At 39.6% G+C, this 21,768-nt stretch overlaps 4 protein-coding genes across 7 annotated transcripts; 3 read left to right on the top strand and 1 right to left on the bottom strand.

Moving 5' to 3' along the window:
- The first annotated feature begins 2,961 nt into the window (after positions 1 to 2,961).
- akap12a (A kinase (PRKA) anchor protein 12a) lies at positions 2,962 to 9,935 on the top strand. Its single transcript, XM_005736778.1, has 4 exons — positions 2,962 to 3,069; positions 4,786 to 4,885; positions 5,043 to 9,773; positions 9,880 to 9,935. The coding sequence occupies exons 1-4, from the start codon at positions 2,962 to 2,964 to the stop codon at positions 9,933 to 9,935; spliced, it is 4,995 nt and encodes a 1,664-aa protein (XP_005736835.1).
- Positions 9,936 to 9,957: 22 nt separating this feature from the next.
- On the top strand, positions 9,958 to 13,237 carry LOC102201720 (uncharacterized). The gene is made up of 2 exons (XM_005736643.1): positions 9,958 to 11,927; positions 12,007 to 13,237. Exon 1 carries the CDS (start codon positions 10,010 to 10,012, stop codon positions 11,897 to 11,899), a length of 1,890 nt encoding a protein of 629 aa, XP_005736700.1. The 5' UTR covers positions 9,958 to 10,009; the 3' UTR covers positions 11,900 to 11,927; positions 12,007 to 13,237.
- A 137-nt stretch (positions 13,238 to 13,374) lies between these two features.
- rmnd1 (required for meiotic nuclear division 1 homolog) lies at positions 13,375 to 17,946 on the bottom strand. 4 transcript variants are annotated; one of them, XM_005736639.1, is made up of 12 exons: positions 17,875 to 17,946; positions 17,108 to 17,534; positions 16,915 to 17,020; positions 16,761 to 16,836; positions 15,398 to 15,437; positions 15,199 to 15,299; positions 15,011 to 15,117; positions 14,856 to 14,920; positions 14,639 to 14,715; positions 14,344 to 14,464; positions 14,138 to 14,254; positions 13,375 to 14,014 (listed from the first exon to the last, which is right to left on the bottom strand). In XM_005736639.1, exons 2-12 carry the CDS (start codon positions 17,501 to 17,503, stop codon positions 13,982 to 13,984), a joined length of 1,239 nt encoding a protein of 412 aa, XP_005736696.1. In that variant the 5' UTR covers positions 17,504 to 17,534; positions 17,875 to 17,946; the 3' UTR covers positions 13,375 to 13,981. The 4 variants fall into 4 exon arrangements, with proteins under 4 accessions (XP_005736696.1, XP_005736698.1, XP_005736697.1 ...); XM_005736641.1 differs by having other exon boundaries at positions 17,108 to 17,531; XM_005736640.1 differs by having other exon boundaries at positions 17,823 to 17,889.
- A 548-nt stretch (positions 17,947 to 18,494) lies between these two features.
- Positions 18,495 to 21,726, top strand: ccdc170 (coiled-coil domain containing 170). Its single transcript, XM_005736637.2, has 8 exons — positions 18,495 to 18,550; positions 18,702 to 18,875; positions 19,078 to 19,359; positions 19,863 to 20,063; positions 20,156 to 20,329; positions 20,482 to 20,724; positions 20,974 to 21,177; positions 21,360 to 21,726. Exons 1-8 carry the CDS (start codon positions 18,533 to 18,535, stop codon positions 21,609 to 21,611), a joined length of 1,548 nt encoding a protein of 515 aa, XP_005736694.1. The 5' UTR covers positions 18,495 to 18,532; the 3' UTR covers positions 21,612 to 21,726.
- Positions 21,727 to 21,768: the final 42 nt, after the last annotated feature.

Here is a 21,768-nt window from a genome sequence, read left to right as displayed (position 1 = left end):
TTGTTGTGATTCAGAGATGCTCTTCTGGATACCTTGGGTGTTACGACTGGTTATTTGAGTTACGGTTGCCTTTCTAGCAGTCTGTTCAGTCTTCTCTGACATCTGCTATCAACATGACATTTTCTCCAAGAGAACTGCTGCTCGTTGGATAGTTTCTCTTTTTTGGACCCATTCTGCTTTTGTGGGAAAGCAGAAGATTATTTCAGTTTCTGAAATACTCAGACCAGTCTGTCTGGCACCATCAAGCACAGTCATTTAAATCACATTTGTCCTTTTTCTGATGCCCAGTTTGAACTACAGCAGGTCATCGTGACCATGTCTACATGCCTAAATACACGGAGTTGGTGTTGGCTATGTGATTGGCTGCTTAGATACTTACAGGTGTTCCTAAGAAAGTGAGCAGTGATTAGGGTGTGTTTTATTTATGGTTGCCTAAAATTCTGAGTTTGGCCTTACTCATTACTTTGGCATCTAAGTAAAAAATTGCCATGACCATCATAAAGCATATGTGTAATACTGAAGAAAAAAAAAGCTATGGAACAAAGACACCCCCCCCCCCCCGCCCGCCAAAAACAAAACAAAAACTAAACTAAACAAACAAAAAAAATCATCTACCACATTATCTTGCCTAAACTGGCATTATCATGTAAGTCCAAACACTGCAGTGCTAGTGCTCATAAAAGAAGTTTCAGCAAAACGCTTTAATGAAAGAAATGCAGCTTAACAGATAAACACATTATTAGTTTATCTTTTATTTTTTCACAGTCAGAAGTCAGACTGCAAGGGGTCAAGCTTTTGAAGCAGCCTTTTCTAAAAACGAATCTTGTATTTTAGGCAGACTGTTGTGTGTTTGTCTGCCCTGCTCATGATATTCTGCCCACACGCCTCAGTTTAAACACCAAATCGAATTAAGTCTGTTTTGCTCAAGAGGTACATTTGACCAGTCAGCTGATTTTCATTTTCAAGAAAACTTTTTTGCCAGCTTTAAAATATTTGATCATTTCCATACGCTCTATGCTGTTATGAAATATTGTTTGTGTTGGACTGGTAACAGATCAGCTGATCAACACTAAATACCAAAAAAGAAACCCTCAGAATGACATGTTGTGCATTCAGAGGTGCTCTTATGCATACTATAGTTGTAATGAGTGGTTATTTGTCTCCCTATCAGTTCTTCTCTGACCTATAGCATCAACAAGGCATTTTCACTCAGAGAACTGACATTCACTGGATATTTTCTACTTTTAGACCATTCTCTTTAAACCCTCAAGATAGTTATACAGGAAAATCTGAGCAGATCAGCAGTTTCTGAAATATTCAGACTAGCCAATTAGTACCAAGAAACATGCCACATTCAGATTTGCTTTAAATACCTTTCTTCCCCCATTTTGATGCTTCAGCAGGTCATCTTGATCAGGCCTACATTGTTTGGCTGATAAATATTTCATTTTACAAGCAATTAACATGTGTTCCTAATAAAGTGGTTTGTGGAGTGAACAGTAATTAACCTCAAAATAAAAGCACTTTTAAAGTAGATTTGCTTTGCTATGGCTTTTTTTTTTGTTTGTTTTTTTGGAGAAATGTCGTATAATTGTTGAACGATTTCTCCATGCAGTCTTCAAAGTGGGGAACTCTACTTAATTTTACTGTTTTTAAGATTCTGACTTAATAACAGTAATAATGGGTTGAAGTTTTAATATGTGGTCATGCTAACAATCATGTTAATATGTTTGCGGGGTTTTTTTAGCATTAGCATGCAGCATTTTATATATACTGTGTTTATATAAGGCTGGCAATTTTCTATTTAAATGTCCACTTCTTCCCATTCTCTAAAAGATGTTTTAGTAGTACAGCTGCCCATTTTAATGTTATTAAATAAGTTATTAAGACATACATTTGTTTCCCCCAGAACACTTCCCACTTATTATAAATTAATTTTAAAAATGTTATACATAAAGAGGATTGTTCTAATTATAAGGATGTAGGAACATGCTGTCCAAAAAGTATCTCCCTAGAAGTATTTGCAGGGCCGCTGATGTAATGGCAACTTTAGCAACAGGCAGGTTGTGACATTTTCCCCAGACACTGACCCACAATGTCCAGCCGCAACTTCACTTTTGACTCTCATGGGCCTATATGACATTTGTTATAATGAAACCTGTCTGCTTATTTGTCAGACTGAATGTGCCCTACAGTTTTCGATACATAAAATGATTGCAAACTTCAACATGTATTCTTTTCATTGTACAGGTAATTTTACTAATTTAGGCAATTAAGTAATTGGAGGAATACTATAACTATTATATATATATATATAATAGCCAGCCAGTAGTTCATTTTAACTATTTTTAACTGTTAACCATTTCTATAAAGATTTAAATAGTTGGGTTTTTTTTAAAGAACATTCCTGGTTTCAAAATTCTTAGGTTTTGTGTTTTTGTTTTTTTTGTTATTGGGGTTTTTTTTTAATAATAAAACTAGTTATAAAATCCACTTTCCGAATAACCAAAGTGTTAAACAGCAACAGACTTTCTTATTTAATGCGGCATGCATTTGCAGCATCTGTTTCCGATGAAAATATCCTTTAAATCTTTAACATAGCCACTCGTTGTTCAGTGCATCTGCGGGCTAGTGCATCCTCACCAGTGCAGGTTTATGCTTGTTGCTGGGACATTCTCTTCAGTAATCTGAGAGCAGGCTGTTTTCTCTGCAGTTCTTTTTTTTTTCAATGCAGAGAGAGGCGGGCCGAGCCGGGCCGGGTCAGCTGGCTCATATGGCTTCATGTGATTCTGCAGGGAGGTGTTAATCTAAGAGGAAAGAGTTTTTCCAGCATCCAGACTACACCATTTGAGAGCTGACCGGCTTCCGTGGCTCAGCTGAGCTACCGGCCTGTTTTTCTTGTGGGATATCGGTTTCACTCGTGTGGCTCATTCCGGATAGCGACGCGCTGCAGTTCAGATAATGGGAGACACTCAGTCTGCGCAACGTGCGGGCAAGAAGGATGCAGAGGAGGAGGAGGAGAGCGCAAAAGTGAATGATGTTCAAACTGTGCAGGATACTGAAGACAAGGTAACATATCCCAAGAGCCCCAAATTCTTCCTTTATGGCTGTATTAACTTTGCAATAAGGATTTAGCCTGTCCTCTTTTCCAATCAGTGGTTTTCATTTGATTCATTATGGTGACAGAGAACAAACAGTAGGCGCTTTGAAAGATTAAAAAAATGCTGAGGCTGGATTTTGTTGTTGTTGTCGGGACGGTGCACACGCTGCATGCCAACACATCAATTAACGTCAGAATAAAAGGAAAGTCCTTGTCCCTTCAAAGCGGATGAGTGCATCCAGCAATGCTGGGACACTGACGAGCAATGTGATTATTTTTAAGCTTTTCTGTAACAGGAAGCATTATTGATTGATTTATATATTGTGCTGGGTGCACAACAGCCTAGTGTCATTTCTCCTTAGACATAAAGACAAAGAAAATAAAAGGGGAAAAAGTCTTATATGTGATGCATTTCATATGTATATATGTCCCACATTGACTGAAACTCTTTTTGGCCCCATTTTCCTTATACAGCAAGATTTGCAAAATGTGAAAAAGAATAATAATTGTAAATCATAGCCTGAGTCTTACAACACAAAACTTAAACCATTTACTGTAAAAGTTGTTGTTGTTGTTGTTGTTAAATGGATTGTGTGCAGTGCCTCATGTTGAAATTGTGAGTAAATTTAATGGCCCTTGACTGCTGGCTTTTGGCTCTTGAGGCTACCTGATAACTTACATAGTATTATTCTTCTGAATAGTCGTTTTTCACTATTTCATTGATGGCGCAGAGGTTTTCATTTACTGTAGATGAAAGAGGAAACAGCATGGAGGAATGATGACCTTTCATTCTTGGAGTGAACCAAATAAAGCCCATGGGAGAGATGGAATTTCTCCACTGCTGGACTAAGCAGAAAACAACATTGATTATTAGTGTACAACATTATAACAGCTCATGCCGATGAGGATGTCAATTAGCACTGTCCTGTAAGAATCAGTAGAGAAATTGATGCTTTTTCTTGGCGATGTTGTGTTGATTTGATGCTATATTCGAGCATGCTGATTGTTATTAAGGTGGAGACATGACACTGCTGGAAGAAATCATGTGCTTAAGCTTGGAAGTGAGGTGTTAAAAAGAAAGAAAAAACACTAATCCCAATAAGTTGTATTTAAATTGTGATAATGGGAGTTGATGATGATTATGGCCTTTAACTATCTAAAACTAGGTTGTTTTGCCTTCAGTTGTTATTATTTTCGGGCTCTTGGAGAGCTCGGATAGTCAGTTTAAATTCAGTTTAAATTAGATAAAGCACTTAAAATAAGGCAACATGAGTAAAAAGATAAGCAAAACTCTGTACATCTAATAAATTGGTTTAAAAAGTTGAAAAAAAAGCTTAACTTGGAAATAATATTACCGTCTGATGTATTTGCAGTTGTTTATTTAGGTTTCTTCGGCACACTATTGGGTGCAGTTAAGTTTCTTATTCCCTAAACCCTGCTCAGACATTCCCAACTAATCTGACTCATGGATTTAGGATTGGAAAAATCAGGAGCGTTGACTCTAAGGCTGCCACAAAACCTAGCCAATAGTAACTGGTCTATACTGTTTCTATAGGTCTTTGGCATCCCTGTTAATTGCAGATGGAAATTCTTCAGAGGTTCAAACTAGACTTGTTAAATTTTTTTCGTGCCACGCACACATGAGCAGAGATTTATTGTACATTCAGTTTTGTGCTTTTTTTCAGCCTCTCAAAACCAATGGGCAGATCTCTGAGATAAATGGAAAAGCAGACAGCTCTATAGCAGCACTCAATGGTCACTGCAAAGACGAGATTTCTGCAGAGGGTGGGTATTCATAATTTGTGTATTTCTGCCAGCATGGTTTCAATAGAAGCGCAAGTTGTTGGGTTCTAAGTGAAAGAATCTGTTAGCACACTAGGCCGATTTTTCAAAAGTATTTTAATGATTAATTTAATTGTTGATTTAACTATCCTTTCCTCAGACAAAGATGTTGCAAAGACAGAAAAGTCCCCTAAAGAAGAAAAAACTCCAGTGGAAAGTGTTGACATCAATGCAAAGACATCACCAGATGAAGCTGATGCAAATGAAGTTGAAAAAGTAGAAATTATTGAAATGGAAGAGAAGCAAAATGACATCAATGAAAGTTTTAGAAATTTTTTCAGCAACATTGGTTTGAAATTGACAGTTAAAAATGGCTCTGGTGAAGAGGCTGAAACAGATGTGCCCGAGGAACTACCAAACATACCAGAGGAGGTCAAAGATAATCCACAAGAGGTCAAAAGTGAAAATGAGGAACAGAATGTGGATGTAAACACAGCACAGGAAGCAAATGAATATGATTCAACAACATGTCCCAGTCTGACAGATGGAACATCAGAGAATATTGCAGAAAATGCAGACATAAAGAAAACAGAAACCAAAGAGGAAGCTGAGCGTGATAATGATGATGCAAGAACAACTTCACCTGCTGTAAATGAAGATGGACACCAGGATACCACACAGGAACTGCATCCAGCATCACCAATGATTACTGAAGAAAAGGTGGTTGAATCTCCATTAAAAAGGTTTTTTACCACAGGAATCTTTTCTAGTCTACGGAAGAAAAAGAAACTTGCAGAAGATGAGGTGACCGAGAAAGAACTGGTGGATATGGGGGAAAACGAGATTGCTGAAATAGCAGAGCAAGCAGTGGAAGAACAGGATAAGGAGGAGATTACTCTTGATACTGAGGCAGCTACAACTGAGAAAGGACTTGGAGAAGCTAAGATCGTGCCTGCAGTAACCACTCAGGATGATGTTAAACCACCTTCCATGAAGAGATCAGATGGTGAGGGTGAAATACTAAACTCTCAAGAAAAAGAAAAAGTTCCAGCGAGTCCACTGAAGAAGCTAATGTCAGGCTCTAGTTTCAGGAGTCTTTCCAAAAAACAGAAAACAAAGAAATCAAGTGACACAAAGATCACTGACTCTCAAGAACAAGTCTCTGATCAGCTGCTGTCTTCAACAGAGTCAGCTGAAAATCAGAAAGACGAAAGTCCTGCACAGCCCTCTGCCCCGGCAGCAGAAGAAGAGGACAGTGCATGGGCAGCCTTCAAAAAACTTCTGACTCCAAAAAAACGTAACAAGACGCCTTCATTGAGCAATGAACAGGCACAAATCTCAGGTTCAGTAGATGAGGCTAAACCAAGTGAAGGGGGGGGAATATCAGATCACAGCACAGAAGAAGGGAAAAAAAGGAAAGACTCATCTGTGTCATGGGAAGCTGTTTTGTGTGGATCTGGAAGGAGAAAAAGCCGAAAATCATCAGACTCAGAAGAAGAAACACCCCCAAATAGCAAGCAAGACAGTGGACTTAAACAAGGTGCAGAATCACCACTAGAAAGATCTAATGAGGCCCAAGAAATTAAAGAAGGAAGTCCTCCAGAGAGTGATGGGGAGTCAACATGGAAATCATTTAAAAAACTTGTCACCCCCAAAACAAAAGCCAAGGATCTGGATGAAAGCAAAGATATCATTCCTTCTGACAATGATGTTACTCAAGCTGAGTCCACGTTTTCTATTAAGAATCTCCTACCTGGAAGAAAAAAGAGAAAGCCTGCTGAAACGCTAGAACAAGTATCTTTAGATGAAGCTGACAAGGAAGCTTCAGATGATGAAGACTCTGAGACTCCAGCTGTGATTCCACTGTCAGAGTTTGCAGATGAAATGGGAGAAACCAAGGCAGGTGTAGAAAGTTACATACCAGAAGTAACAGACAATGAAGTCCAGCAGGACTCCACTCCACCTTGTGATAGTCTTCCACTCGAAACACAAACGTCCCAAGACAATGAGGAAGCTTTAGAAAATGAGGTTCCTAAAACACTGGCTACACCTGCTCCAGTTGAAGAACCAGATGACCTTACAGAATCAATCAGTAAACACCAACAACTCAGTGATATTCCAGAGGAGGGAGTACTTACAGAGACCATGGCCACTCCGGCTTCAGGCATTGAGGAAGCAGCAAGAGATGACACTATAGCAGAGGACCTGGTAGAGATCACATCTGAGGCCATAACAGCTCCAGAGCCTGTTGATGTTACTGTGACAGATGAAACTGAGATGATCTCTGCAGTTTCCCAGTTATCAGACTCTTCAAAAACATCTGGTAACGCAACACCTGTCCCAGCTGAATACAGTGTCAACAACACAGAGTTGTTGCTAGAACAAGTTGCTGAAACCATCTCTGTAAGCACACATGTAGTCCCAGTGACTTTAGAGGAGCCAAGTTCAGAAAGAATAGTTAGTTCTGTCTCGCCTCAATTACTTGAAACATTTGAAAAAGAACAGCCAAAAATCCTGGAAATACACAAAGGATCAGATGAAACAGTGGTAAACGCAGAGCTAAATGCTGAACCAATTGATGCAATTAATGAAGTTGAGGCAACAGCCCAAACAGAGAGCATACCTGATGTTAACAAAGCTGTTTCAACAGAGATTGTATCTGAGATTGTATCTGAGGAGATTGACAATGCAGAAGTCACTGAAGATGAAGTTCATGAGGTCAGTGTTACACAGGTGCAAGAAAGCATGAAAGAATTAGAAGTTACTGATGACAGCCAACATGTGCCAGAATGCATTTCTGAAGAAAAGGAAGAGTTACCTCAGGAGACATTACCTGAAAGTGATGAAGTTGCTCCAGATAAAGGTTCTCTAGTTGTGGCAGATCAAGTAGAAGAAGATGCCTCAAAAACTGAGACTCAAGAAGCAGAGTCAGCTCTTTTTGTGGCTGATGAAACTAAAGATGGAAGCATCGAGCAGGAAGCCCAAAGTTTGTGCTACATGGGGGATCAGATCAATCAAAATATTACTGAGCAAAGTCAAATTGAAGCTGAAGCTTCTGTGGTGGTGGATGAGTTGGAAGCACTGGAAAATGTAGAAAAAGATGTAAAAGCTCCAGAAGAGGATACTGTTCAGTCACTTGAAGACGAAGCACCACACTTAGATGACATACCAGCAACAGAAATAGTTACAGACGATTCCAAGCAGACAGAGCATCTTGCTGAAGTGACTGTTGAGCCAGAAGATAGACAAACACAGACTGGAGCTCCAAAAACAGAGGATGATGAAGTGAAAGATGTAGTGGAAGTTGAGCAAAAAGCCACAGCAACTGCAGAAGAGGACAAAGTTCAATCACCTGAAGAAGAAGCACCGGCCTCAGAAGATGTTCCACCAGCAGAAAGTATATTTGAATCCAAACCGATAGGAGAGCATCTCACTGAAGATGAAGTTTCCATTGAGCCAGAAACTAAAGAGACACAGTCTGAAATTTTTGAAGTTACAGAAGTGCCAGAAGGTATTCAAGCCACAGCATTACAATCAGAAGAGGATAGTATTCAAGAAGAAATACAGCGCTCACAGGACATTCAGTCTGCTGAATCAGTGACAGATGAATCCAAACATACAGGGGAACATCTCATTGAAGTGACCGATGAGCCAGAAACTAAAGAGCGACAGTCTGAAGTTTCTGAAGTTACAGAGGTGCCAGAAGATGTTGAAGCCATAACATTTGAATCAAAAGAGGACAACATTCAAGAAGAAATACAACCCTCACAGGACATTCAGCCTGCTGAACCAGTAACAGATGAAAACAAACAGACATCAGAGCATCTCACTGAAGGTGAAGTTTCTAATGAGCCAGAAACTAAAGAGCCACAGTCTGAGGTTTCCGAAGTTACAGAAGTGTCAGAAGGCATTCAAGCCACAACATTGGAATCAAAAGAGGACAGTGTTCGAACAGAAATACAACCTTCAGAGGACATTCAGTCTGCTGAACTAATAACGGGTGAATGTAAAGAGTTAGCAGAGAATCTCATTGAAGTGACTGATGAGATTAAAAAAAAAGAACCACAGCCTGAAGTTTCCAAAGTTCCAGAGGTACCAAAACGTCTTCAAGCCACATCACTGCATTCAAAAGAAGATAGTGTTCAAACAGAAATACAACCTTCAGAAGACATTCAGTCTTCTGAACCAGTAACAGATGAAAACAAACAGACAACACAACATCACACTGAAGTGGCCGATGAGATTCAAAACAAAGAATCACAGCCTGAAGTTCCAGAAAAGGTAGAAGCTGTACAAGCAGCCATATTAGATTTAGAAGAGGGGAGTGGTCAGTCATGGGAGAAAGAAGTAATATCAGAGGATGTTCCACATGCAGAAAAAGATCAGCCCCAAGAGGCTAAAATGTTACCAATCACTGAAGATAAAGGTGAAGCACTGGATGATTCCATAACCAAGGATGTTCAAGAACCAGCAGTGTTACAAGTGGTACAAGTCGTCACATTAGATTCAGAGGAAGGTCAACCTCAAGGAACTGAAGATGAGGTGATATCCAAGGATATGGGGGCAATGGAAACAGTTACAGGTGAACCCAAGCAGAAAGCAGTTGACCTAATGGAACCAGAAGCATCACTGCCTGATGCAGAAAACAATGTTCCTGCAACTGACCGTGAAGCATCCAAGTCTGCAAATGCAGTTGCATCAAGTGTTGAGGTGTTTAGCACTCAGGAGCTTGAAACTGAAGCATTGCTAGAAGATGTTCCGAAACCAGACACTGACCGCATTACAGATGAAACTGAGAAAAAACAACCAGGCCAGGATTTAGAAATAAACAAAGATCAGAAAAACGAAAGCATTCCACAAAATGATCAAGCTGAACACGAAGATAGAAAAGGTGAAGCTTTGGAAGAAATGGTACCAGCTGCTTTGGTGCCTTCTGCAGAACAAGAAGAAGAACAAGCAAGTAATGATCAGGTCCATTATGAGACTTGTGTTGACAGTGCTGAAGCTTCAGAAGAACCCAAATATGACGAGGATGTTAGTACAGCCCAAGTAAGTGTTGATGGAGAAAAAGCTGGTGAACCTCAAGGCACTGAGGTAATCACTGCTGCCACTGAGCACGCTGTAGTGATGCAAGTAATAACATGTAATCTAAAAGATGTTTCAGCAGTAATACCTGATGTTTTGATTGAGGAAACAACTGAGATTCGAGAACACTTGATAGAAAGAAAAGCAAGTGTGATGGAGGTAAAGGACACTTTTGAGAGCACAACACCATTAGAGAAGAACAATGTCATTAACACAGCAGAAGAAGGCAGTGTGGTTGTTATGATGCATGTTCCATCACTAGAGTTTGACGACAATCACAGATTCCAAGTGCAAGTGGTGGATGTTGATATCAATTCAGCAGAGAATATCGTCAACACAATGATTGAGGTAGGGGTTACAGAAGCCAAAGAAGTTATTGATGTTTGTCATGAAACTCTTGAAAAAGTAGAAAATCTATCTGCCTCTACTGCAATCGAAGAGGAAGTGAATAACGAGGAAAACAATCGAACTGTTCAAGAAGTTATTCAATATGTAAAGGGGAATTTACCAGAGCCCACTCCTGAATCTGTGCCAGATAAGTTGGAACAAGAAGTTATAAAACAACCAGATATTAGCGAGACAGTTCAAAGTGCACCAAGTGAACCAGAGGATGAAAAAATGATGGACAGTTCTGGGGAGCTCATAGAAGAAGAGGATGAAGGACATGGGATCCCAGCTGAGCAGAAAGAGTCTGAGGATCAATTGCGAATTTCTGATTTAGGTTTAGATATCTCTACCCATGATCACACAGAGGATCTGGAAGAAACTCAAGCTGAGCTGCAAAAATCAGAGGTATGTGTGACAGCGGAGGATGCAACATCTGAAGAATTAGCTAAGAAGAAAGATGGCGATACCACCACAGAAGCTCAAAAACTACAAAGTACACAAAGCCAGATTGTTACACCAAATAACACAGGATTAGTAGCCCCCCAGAACACGGGTATGATCTCGTCAATAGGTAATGTAGAGTCTCCTTCAAGCCTGTCCTTAGAATTCAAACTTAACATACAGTTTGGGCAGCTAAAGGCACCAGCATCCCCACCACCTTCTGCAGAACCTGTGAAACAGCTTAATGTGTCCGAAGTTGCTGTTCAGGCAGTAGAAGCAGTGGAACCTACAAACCTGATAAATGCAATGCAAAGAGCTGAGAGCGAGAAACAAATGGAGCTAATGGAAGTCGCTGTTCAGACAACAGAAATCACTGAATCAGAAGCTGTGGTCTCCCATCAGCCTAAACTTCAGGACGTTGCTATCCAAAAAATGGAAACAACACAACCAGCAGAACAAGCTGAATCAGAGGAACCAATAATCTCCAAAATCCAGGCAGCAGAAACCACCAAACCGCTGAAGCAAATCACAGAGCCAGCAGAAAAATTAGATTTAACTGAAAGAGCCATGATATCAAAACAGCCAGTACTACAGGCTGTTAGCATCCACACAATAGAAACAATAGAACCAGTGGAACAAATTCAGTCAAAGCAATCGATAATACCAGACATTCAGGCCACACAAACGACAGAACCTGTGATGCAAAAAGAGAAACGAGGCCTGTTGATCAGTCATCCTGCAGTCTTCAAGGCTCGTAGCAAAGAAAAAACAGCAGAGGAGCCCATTAAACAAATAGAGGAGGAAAATGATGACGTGTGGCTGGATGCTGAGGAAGACATTTACACCCAAGAGGAAAAGGGGGCATCCCACATCAAAGTGGAAGAACCCACGGAGCCTCAAGCCAGAAGTGCACATGAGGGAAAAGAAGCTCCTGAATCTGAGTTTGAAATGGCACCTGATACCAAGAGTGAGGATGAGGAATATCATCAGAGATTGCATGAAACAGGAGGAATAGGTGAAATTGAGAGTGAAGGTGAAGATTTTGCTGTTGCCCTGGAGTACCCAGTAATCACAACATGTGTCACTCAGGCAGAATGGGATTAACCTAACCCAGCTCAAGTGTTACTGAGTGGTAAGCCACCTCTTATTCTGTATATTTTCACAATCAATTTCAATTAAACGTATGCCCTTTTTTGTATTTCTTTTTGTAGGTGGAACAATCAAAAAGTAAAAGGAAGAAAGCTTCATAAAGCCATCAAAGCCTTTTATTTCACATTATGTTGCACCAAAATATTCTGATATTTATTAGCGAAACTAGCCTTAATTGCTAAGATTATCTTATTATTATACAGTATATGACTTAAGAGAGTGTTTTGGAAAGTGTGCATTGAAAAAAAGGTTAATCTTCTCAGGGGGCTTGAATTGTGATTTTTGAATGATTTTAGAAGTGTGACAATGAGCTACTTTTACCACGCAGGGGCCTCAGTAAATTTAACTACCTGTTTGTCATGTAATGCAACTTCATTGCTAATTATGTCAGGTCTCTCCACTCATAATTCACACATTATTATGCCTAAGTTTTTGAATAGACTATATATGCCAGTAAGTCAATAAGAATATCATAATATATTTGTTGAATCTTTTCACCTTTTATGGTAAAAAGCTTAAAAAACGTTCAGGTGTTATTCACAGACCACATTAAATCATGATGTATGTTACCAGTTACAGCACATAGAAACACCTTTTTATAAAAATTAGCAAAATGTAGATATTTCCACAACACATTTATTTGCAATTAGTATTTCACTTATGCCACATGATTTAAAAAGTCAGACCTGAACATACTGAGGAGATATATATATATATATACATATATTATTATTATCATATGTGATCTTGTACATAATGAATATTTTAGTGATTAGAATTTTTACTGTGAGCAGTTCGAAAATAAGAGCATGGTGAGAGCATGGCATGAAGCAAGGTGTGACAGTGTTTAATTTAAAGCTCAACTTAATCAAATACGCAGTTAATCAAATTTTAATCAGCAGTGCCTTAAGCAACCATGTTTACTCAAACTTTTCTGTTCTCCTGTTCTTTAACAGGCTGTTTCTACCACTGAAAAAAATAAAAAGTGGAAATTTTGATTGTCTCAAAATTTCAAGTTAAGCTGAGAATTTGAGATACTAACCCTAAATTTAGACTTAGAGACAGGAAAAAAAATCTAAGTGCCAGAAACAAGCCTCCTCACTAAGCTTGATGCCTGAGGCTCAGTAATCAAACTGCAACACAGTGAGAGAAATAAGCTTGTGAAAAGGTATTTATGTTAGCTGTATGCTTTTACTTTGAAATCTCATTTCCATTACTGTCTGTTATGGACAATCCTTGCTTGTCTGATGTCACTAATATTGATTTATGTGTATTTATATGTTTTCTGATATATTTACCAGTGTTTAATTAATAAAAACTATTTTATTTGAATAAATTAATACATATAAATTAAAAGTACTTCAGTAATTATTTGTTTACTGCAAAAGAAAAGAAATCTGTTAATGATGTTTAACATCCAAACACAGAAATATTGAACATAAATACTTTATTCCCATCTTTTATAACAGAGTTACAGTTGGTGTTTGGGACTCAGTAAATCTGGATGCATTTCTACATCTCCCCCCCCCCCCCCCTTTCTTTTTTAAATCAGCTGCAAGATCAGTGTCAAGGTGTGGGAGTCCCTGCCTTCCCATGCAAATAAGACCTTTTAAAAATGCATCTTTGACACTGACAAGAAAACATAGATGCTTTCTCATGATGTAAAAAGAAAATTAAGAACATAAAGACAAAAAAAAAGTCCCAAAACATAAAGGTCAGATCATCACAAAAGATTAAAAATCTTTTTTTGCCTACTTTGATTTTTCTTTGTTTGTTTTTTTTCACAGTAATAAAGAACAAATGTGTGTAAAATACTGCTCCCGCCCGCAGCCAAGATCCTCAGTAACAATTTGTGAAATTCTTGATTTTAAAATAATTCATGGTTTTCAGAAAGTTGCTGATGTAACACATGAAGAGTAAATACATTCAGCGTGATCTAGGTCCCCTTCACGACTCAGTGCCTTCGCACAGTGCAGCATTCTTCTTTCATAGCTGCTTGTGTCCTTTTTAGAGTTGTTGTAGCTTCAGAGCAGCAATTTAGAAGATCATTTTTGCGAGTTCAAACATAACCTACAAGAGAAACAAATGAGATGCACTCATTATTAAACATCTCCCTGTTTTTTTTAAAGCATGAATAAAGGTTTGTTTTAAAAATCCTGCATTCTTTGAGGCTTCTTGCTTGACCTCTTTTACCTCAATCGTAATCAGGATGACTATCATCCACTCCAACCTCAAGCTGTGCTTCTCACTCAGGTGGCTCCTCATCAAGTCTGTCAGCTGCGTGCAATGTTCCAGCTTCTCATTCACAACCTAAAATGAGATAGATTATGAAGCTACATGGGCAAAAAAAATGATTGAGTGTTAACACAAAGACCCAGCAGCGATAGTTTATCCTTTACATTGACTCTGCGGTTGATGCTGAGGAACTGGCACGTCTTATCGTAGAGTTTTTCTAGGTTTTCTCTGTCCCAGTAGAAATCAGGCGTGAGGAGAAGGTCAGATCTCAGGTTTATACAGTGTCTGTCAAAGCAGAGTGTAAATAAAAATACTAAAGTACGGTAATACTAGAAAAGCAAACAAACAGCAGTTTTTGCATTTAGAAATAACATGTATAATTACACAAAACTCAAGGTGTATTACTTGCTCATAAATAGTGAATACAAAAATAGAAAGGCTGTACTTTCCTGAATTTACCTTAATGTGAAAAGCTCTCCTATCTTCTGCATAACCTCTGCAGAGGACAACTTGACTCTTTTCCCAGACTTGAGTGTCTGGGTGGGAAAGGAAAAAAAAATTAGCATGCTGGCATTAGCATTTTAGAAAAATGCTAATGCCACGTGCATCTCCTAACACACAAACAACCATTATAAATAATCAATTATTCATTCTTGCTGTTAATTGTCCACTGTACCTCTGGAATTGATTGAATGGACTCTACAAAGTTGTCTAATGCTACCTCCCATATTGCCAACTTCACTGGAAAAGAAAGCAAAGAGAAAAGGTTAGCAGTGTTCACAGGAAACAAATACATTTTTTATGATTCAGACTGGAAATACAGCTTCTCACCAGACAAACAAAGTGCATTTGAAAATGCAAATTTCTTCAAAACAGCTTCCTCTTGATCCATATCGTCACTCAGAATAAAGTTGCCACGCTCAAGCTTTGTATTTCCCCTGAGGTGGAAAAAAGTGTCTGTTTAGAAACGTTACAGAGTCTGAAAGTACTAACAAAACAAAGCATGAGGCTCATCGTACTCTCCCACAGTGTAGTTAATCTCCTCGTTTTCCCAGTGGACTAACGCTACTTCATAAGGCTGGATCTCATGGTGTTCCAGGATTCTCAAAATGTTTTTCATCTGTAAAGACCGAGGGGAAATTACAGAGTTTAACAATAGTATAGTAGAAAAGTGAACTGGAAATTAGATTAACTGCATTAATGGTGATGTTTGCTTACCGTTTTCTCCTCGACATTCCAGAAAACTACTGAGCCTTCTCTAAAAATTTAGAAAGTGGAACAAGTCAGTGTTTAGCCCTTCCTCTCATGTTACAAAACAAACTATCGGTTCAAGGTAATCATGAGGCAAGCAGTCAAACAAGAACTCTAGCTGAACAAAACAACTTTTAAACTTAGAAACTTTAGACTGAGATCAGGCATTATGGGGCCAAAGAAAAAAGCAGCTGTACTAAAGAAGTATTAGTAACTACACTGCTGAAAAATGTTCAAGGAATGCTTGATTGTCAGCGTATAACAAAAAAGTCGGCTAAACTTCAGGGATAGCAACCTGTAAGTTAGAAAGCATAAACTATTAAGACTCAGTTTCACCTGCTCTGGTGAAAATCAAAGGGACAACAGGTGCAGGGGAAGACAACAACAAGACAACCCCCCAAAAAGGGAATGGTTGCCACAGACCGTTTCTATCTCCTTGTCCTTGCTACCACTAGTAACATGAGACACTATCACCATCTCAGCCAGGTTGCACAAATAGTCCAACTCCTCCAGGATGGCAAATCCACACGTGCCATGGCAACAAAGTTTGTGCCTCTCAGCACAATCTCAAGAGTGTGGTGGAGATACCACAGCAGCAGGACCAGTATCTGCTCCTTTGTGAGAGGAAGAACGGGAGGTGGCCTACAAAACCTCATGTGCATGTTTTAGATCAAACTGTCAGAAACAGACTCCATGAGGGCGGCATGAGGGGCTGACATCCATCAGTGGGACCTGTGTTCACATACCAGCAACATGCAGATCGAATAGCATTCACTAGTGATCAACAAAACCAAAAGGTCCATCAGTGGGGCTGCATTCTCTTTACAGATGAGAGCAAATTCACACTGAGCATATGTGGCAGGTAAGAGTCTGGAGATGCTGTGGCGAACGTTATGCTGCATGCAACATCCAGCATGAATGGTTTAGCAGGAGGTCTGTGATTGTCTGAGGAGGCATATCCTTGGAGGATTACATAGACCTTCACAGCCCTCCCTGACTGTTTAGACACAATGCAGTGGGGCCTGGCCTCACGTGGCAAGAGCATCAACAATTTTAAAAGGCACCACTGATTAGCCTTGTGTAATCCAATCGACAATCTCAGCAATTGCATGTTTAGATTTGTGTGTGCATCTGATGCTGAGAAATAGATCACTGATATAGGCATACAGGCAAACCAAGGTACGCCTGTATCACCGAGTACTGACCAAACCAATTATCAATAATCCTCAAATTAAGCCATATTTTTGACAATGTTTGAACAGAACTGACCTTTCTACAACAAAATAATACCATTGGAGACAAAGTCTAAACCAAAGCGCATCAGCATTACCTGAAGAAGAAAATTTGTGCATTATCATCTGGTTTTGCAGCCATGTCTGTGCTTATCACCAGAACATTCGAGGCATCTGAAAATAAAAACACGACGATCATGAAAGCCATCACTAATAATCTAATGCACAGCTGTATGACCTTTTCACTCATACCTCTGGGCAAATCTATCTCATGGAAGCCGTGGTTTATCAAGTCGTGTGAAAGTGTTGGCAAATGATACTGATCTGCTGTTGCAAAAGCAATGCACTGCATCATATCCTATGGAGACAAACAATTGAATCAACACATAAAACAATACCAGGCGCAGCTAAATAAAACATTTCACTACACTAAAGGGTAAATCACCTTGTCTTCACTGAGGGAAGGCTGGTTGGCTCTGGACGGCTGCTTCGTCCGTGGTCCCTTGGGTGCCCTCTTCCCAGGCACTGTGGCTGGTTTCAAACCTGGTTTCAACACTGACTTTACGAGGTTGGTTGAATACAAACTTGTTTGTCCTCTTGCACAGTTTGAAAGTCTCCCAGGGTCAGTCAAAAACCCACTGCTAAGACTTTTACATCCACTCAAAGCAGGCAAAGAAACATGTCTTTTCTGCTCGTGCTGCTGATGAATAGAGTTTAAATGGCAGGTCCTGGAAAAGCTCCACGGAGCACAGTGAGGCCTGGCCGAAGTTAAAACGCAGCCTGATCTGCTCCCTGCATGCAGCTGGGCTCCCAGTCTGGACCACAACGTCCGGAGAAGCATCTTCCATTCACACTCACCTACAAATAACCTGCTGCCAAAGGAAAGTGCCTTTAGGTGACTGGAAGCACAGAACTATGTTAAACAAATAGATCAACTTAGCTAATGGACGTATAGTTATATTGTTACACGTTAAATCTAAAGTATAGACAACAACAGGAATCAAAAGTGCATCAGCAAGCAAAACACTCGTATATCCTGCAAACTAATTAGGATAATACATTCAGCAGTACTGCGGCTCCATGCCTGGAGCTAACTTCTGTATACATGCCAGCCGCAGACAATTCAGTGAGTAGAAAACGTCAGGAGTTTCTTCGCTTACCAGGTTAGAAAAAACAAAATACGGTGTTAAATTAATTACAAATTCCAGCTACCTTCAGTGTTTACAGTCTTGCATACATTCAAAGGCGGCGTGTTTGTTCCTCGTCGGTTGTTTCCTGCTCGAAGTGACGCAATACAAGTAGTTACGTTATGCTCTCAGCTCTGACTTGAAGGTAGAGCGTTTCCATTTTAAGCTGAACTGTATTACTTACTAAAACTTCAAGACACAGCAGGAAGTACCTTACAAATACTCAGTCGTTTATATTTAGACAAACTCGATCAGTTTATGAGTGGAAAATTTCCGGTAAGTGAAGCTCATACTGGGATTAAGCAGAAGGGCTACCTGACAGTCTAAACTTAGGGCTAACGTGGTGCTCATGGAATGACTTTCACATTGTTGCCCGTTCAGCGTGACTTTGGATTTTTTTTATGTTACTATATTAATTAATCAATCAATCATTAATCAATTTTTCTAAACTAAACTAAACTAAACTAAACTAAACTAAACTAAACTAAACTAAACTAAAATAAAATAAAATAAAATAAAATAAAATAAAATAAAATTCCACCAACTTGATAAACGAGTTGATGCCTGACAGGCTCAGCTACAGCGCCCCCTTCTGACTGAGCCTGTGTTTGCTGTTGCCAGGAGACTTAAAACAGAGGCAACATCTACTTAAAGTTCACTTCTCACCTCTCTTATTTGGAGTTATGGAAAACTCTAACGAGGTAGGCCTTAAAATATTTTAAATGTCTACTGAATTCAGTCATAGCGGAGGAAAAAACTAAATTGATTCCTATGTTGGCAACTTTTAAAAATAGATTAAAAAAAACATTTAATAACTATTTAGTACCTTTCTTCAACCTCTGTAATTAACAGTGCAATGAGAAGGAGAGGCTGAAGATGAGGGTTGCTGTTTTAGAAGAGAGTGTGAAGTCCAGTGAGGTGGAGTGCAAAGCCAGCAGAGAGACGGTGCTGAGGCTGGTGGCAGAGCTGGACCAAGAGAGGAGGAAGGCTGCAAGCAGTGTAGCAGCACTTGATTCACTCAAAGTGGTATATACACAACTTAAAAGAGTAGTTACTTTACAGTACAAGATTTCACATGTCTGGACGGCTTAACCCACGAACTAAAGGATTTAGTAGCGTTGTGTAAAAACTACTGATTTCTGTATGAAATTGTTAATTTAAAGATTTTATTACTTTAGGAGTAACTGCTAAAATTGCCCTATTGTTGTGGTGTTTGTATGTCATTTAGGAGCTTGATGGTCTGGCTGTTGAGAGAAGAAGTGTCGAGATGGAGAAGCAGACCCTAACTGAAAGACTTGAGGCCAGTAAGAGAGTGATAGAGGCAGCCAGGCGAGAGTCACACTGTCTGGAGAACCAGGTGGAGGAGCTTGAAAGAAGGATCCAAGAAGCTGAGGGCAAGCTGCAGGCATTCTTGGAAACGTTGGTCGGCCTCCTGGAGAAGAAGTGTGAGGACGTCATCCTGCCCACGGAGAGAGATGTTCTACAGACACTGGATAACCTCTGCAATAAGGTGAGGAACGTTGGGAATTCCAACAAAAAATGCTTAAAAGCTGCTTTAAAGCTACATTTGTTCTCCAAGGTACAAATGTGGCTCCGGCCAAACAACACATTTGCTGACAATTATAAATCACATTGTATTTTAGGTATTAGGATTACTTTTTGTTAATCGCTATATGTCATGAATGATCAGTTACTTGTGTAAAATGAAACATACTGGTTGATTTTTTTTTTACCAATAAGCATGCAGGTAGCACTTTAATCTCAATACTTGCAATACAGCTAAATATTTTTTTATTTTAATTTGCAGACTAATAACTACATCGACTGGATCACTCTGTAAAGTATAAGTAGAAGAATACGTCCCAAAGCACAGCAATTGATGCAGTTACTTGTATCTTTATACTCTTCCTGTTCCATCTGTCAAGGACTTACCGTAGTCCAGCTGTAAGATAAAAAGGAGTGTGCACACAATAGTTTATGTTACCACACATTTTCACTATGCTGGTCTTTCAGAGCTTGCCAGAGGTGGAAATGAGGCTGTGTTGTGTTTCTGAAAAGCTGAGTGAGCAGACAGAGCTTCATCACAGTGCACAACAGAGGGCTCAGCTTGCAGAGCAGCAAGTCCAAGACCTGAGGGGAAGACTGCAATGTCTGGAGGCCGAACTGCTGACAGCAGACATGCATCGTGACCGATTGCAACACAGCAAACAGGATGTGAGTAAAGTCATGTGACTAAGCATATAAGTTACAGATACAAGTTGGTATAGCGACACATTCCTATGATTTGCCTCTTTTTTTTTTAACAGTATGAAGAATTCTTGGAGCAGCTGTCCAAGACGATGAAGGTTGAGGACTTTGACATTGATCTTGACTTCGAAATGAAGCTAAAATTCATTCTGTCACGTGCCGAACAACTTGTTAGACAAGAGGGAACTGCTTTAGTTGAGAGTAAAAGTCTGACTTACAGCTTACAACGGAAGGTAGTTTTTTTTGTTTGTTTTTTGTTTTTATCATTCACAAGTTTATACAAGTGGAGAGTGGTGCTGAACAAGCAGATAATTTACCTCTAAATGCACAAATGCAGCTTAAAAAAATGTATACAGTTGATTTAAAATATTCCCATTCCCTGTAGTTGAAATCACAGAAGGAACAAATAGAGAGCAAAGGACTCCACATCCAACTACTGAGGAAAAAGGTTTCAGAGCTGGAGGAGGAGAAGAAGACCCGATCAGCATTGGCTGCAGAACAAAATGATGCACAACTACAGGCTGCGAGGCTGCAGAAAAAACTGGAGCGTCTTCAAAGTGAACTGAAAGCAACCAAGCTTTCCAACACTGAGCTCAAGGCCCAGCTCTCCCATACCAGCGAGCTCAAGGTAGAGGGGAGAAGGGTTTGGGCCCAAATTCACTCCAGAGGGATTTTCACTTCATAATGTTTTGTGTATTTGTGTTAATTTTGGGGCATGGGTTGGTGGGTCATTGAATCATATGCATATGCAATCAATGCATGCTTTCAAAGTATCAGAGTATCTTAGATGAATAATTTGACATAATTAAATAAAGTCACTCTTGTTTTACTAAAACCCGACGCTCACTCGAGTCTCTGCTGTGCCTAAAATGCCAAGCTGAAAGTCGCGCAACAGACTCAGACCATGCAGGAGCAGAAAAAGAAGCTGGATCTGGTGGCGGATGAGAAGGCAAAGGTGGAGAAAAAGCTGAGCGCAGTTAGCTCAGACCTGCAAAGCCAAGAGAAGAAGACAAGAGACGACCTACAGGAACTCCTTACCCTCAGACAGAGCCTGGCTCAGCTGTCTGAGAGGCAGAGAGAGGTAAGAGTCAAACGACAAATAGGTAAACTTGTTTACCATGCTTTCATCCACATCTCATGACCTTGCACAGCAGATGTTTGTTAGCGGTCATAGAGCTCATTTAATGTTGTTTGTTAATATAAATAAAAGAAAGGTCACAAGATTTCTGAAAACTTTTGAACCAGGTAAGTTTCTTTTTTCAGTTGGTGGATTTCCGCATGCTGGTTTCTCAAACGTTGGGCCTGGATGCCACAGCGTTGGCTCTTCCAAATTATGAAATCATCAAATTACTTGAAACCCTTCTTCATGGCCATTGTCACCGTCACCACCTTCATCATCATGTTAACATACCCCGGCACTACTCGACTCACCAGAGACCTCACCTGCAACAAGTCCAAGAACTATCCGATGGCTCCAACCTGGATGTTACCACCTGCAGATCTCACGAAACTTAAAATCTATTCACTCCATTCATACCAAAAATAAGTTGAAATGTTGAGAAATAGTAGAGATATTAATTACTTTTGAAACATAAAATAACAATTTAAAAGTTTTCTTTTATATTTGTGTTTTCATGGGAAGATCAATATAAGTATGATGCACAAAGGGTGA

Source organism: Pundamilia nyererei, unplaced genomic scaffold (genome assembly GCF_000239375.1).
Source record: "Pundamilia nyererei isolate P.nyererei 1_Seehausen unplaced genomic scaffold, PunNye1.0 scaffold00070, whole genome shotgun sequence".
Taxonomy (NCBI): Eukaryota; Metazoa; Chordata; class Actinopteri; order Cichliformes; family Cichlidae; genus Pundamilia; species Pundamilia nyererei.
This window is presented reverse-complemented; position numbering and strand designations above follow the sequence as displayed.

What these genes read in the sequence shown, in the direction of transcription:
- ccdc170 (XM_005736637.2), top strand. An exon ending in TGGATAACCTCTGCAATAAG is followed by an intron (nt 19,360 to 19,862) that starts GTGAGGAACGTT and finishes CTGGTCTTTCAG; the next exon opens with AGCTTGCCAGAGGTGGAAAT. An exon ending in CCCATACCAGCGAGCTCAAG is followed by an intron (nt 20,725 to 20,973) that starts GTAGAGGGGAGA and finishes TAAAATGCCAAG; the next exon opens with CTGAAAGTCGCGCAACAGAC.
- LOC102201720 (XM_005736643.1), top strand. Translation starts at nt 10,010, where the DNA reads ATGCAAGTAATAACATGTAATCTAAAAGATGTTTCAGCAGTAATACCT.
- rmnd1 (XM_005736639.1), bottom strand. Translation starts at nt 17,503, where the DNA reads ATGCTTCTCCGGACGTTGTGGTCCAGACTGGGAGCCCAGCTGCATGCA. An exon ending in TGAGATAGATTTGCCCAGAG is followed by an intron (nt 16,837 to 16,914) that starts GTATGAGTGAAA and finishes TTTTATTTTCAG; the next exon opens with ATGCCTCGAATGTTCTGGTG. An exon ending in CCATTCAATCAATTCCAGAG is followed by an intron (nt 14,716 to 14,855) that starts GTACAGTGGACA and finishes TTTCCCACCCAG; the next exon opens with ACACTCAAGTCTGGGAAAAG.
- akap12a (XM_005736778.1), top strand. Translation starts at nt 2,962, where the DNA reads ATGGGAGACACTCAGTCTGCGCAACGTGCGGGCAAGAAGGATGCAGAG. An exon ending in TGCAGGATACTGAAGACAAG is followed by an intron (nt 3,070 to 4,785) that starts GTAACATATCCC and finishes GCTTTTTTTCAG; the next exon opens with CCTCTCAAAACCAATGGGCA. An exon ending in AGACGAGATTTCTGCAGAGG is followed by an intron (nt 4,886 to 5,042) that starts GTGGGTATTCAT and finishes TCCTTTCCTCAG; the next exon opens with ACAAAGATGTTGCAAAGACA.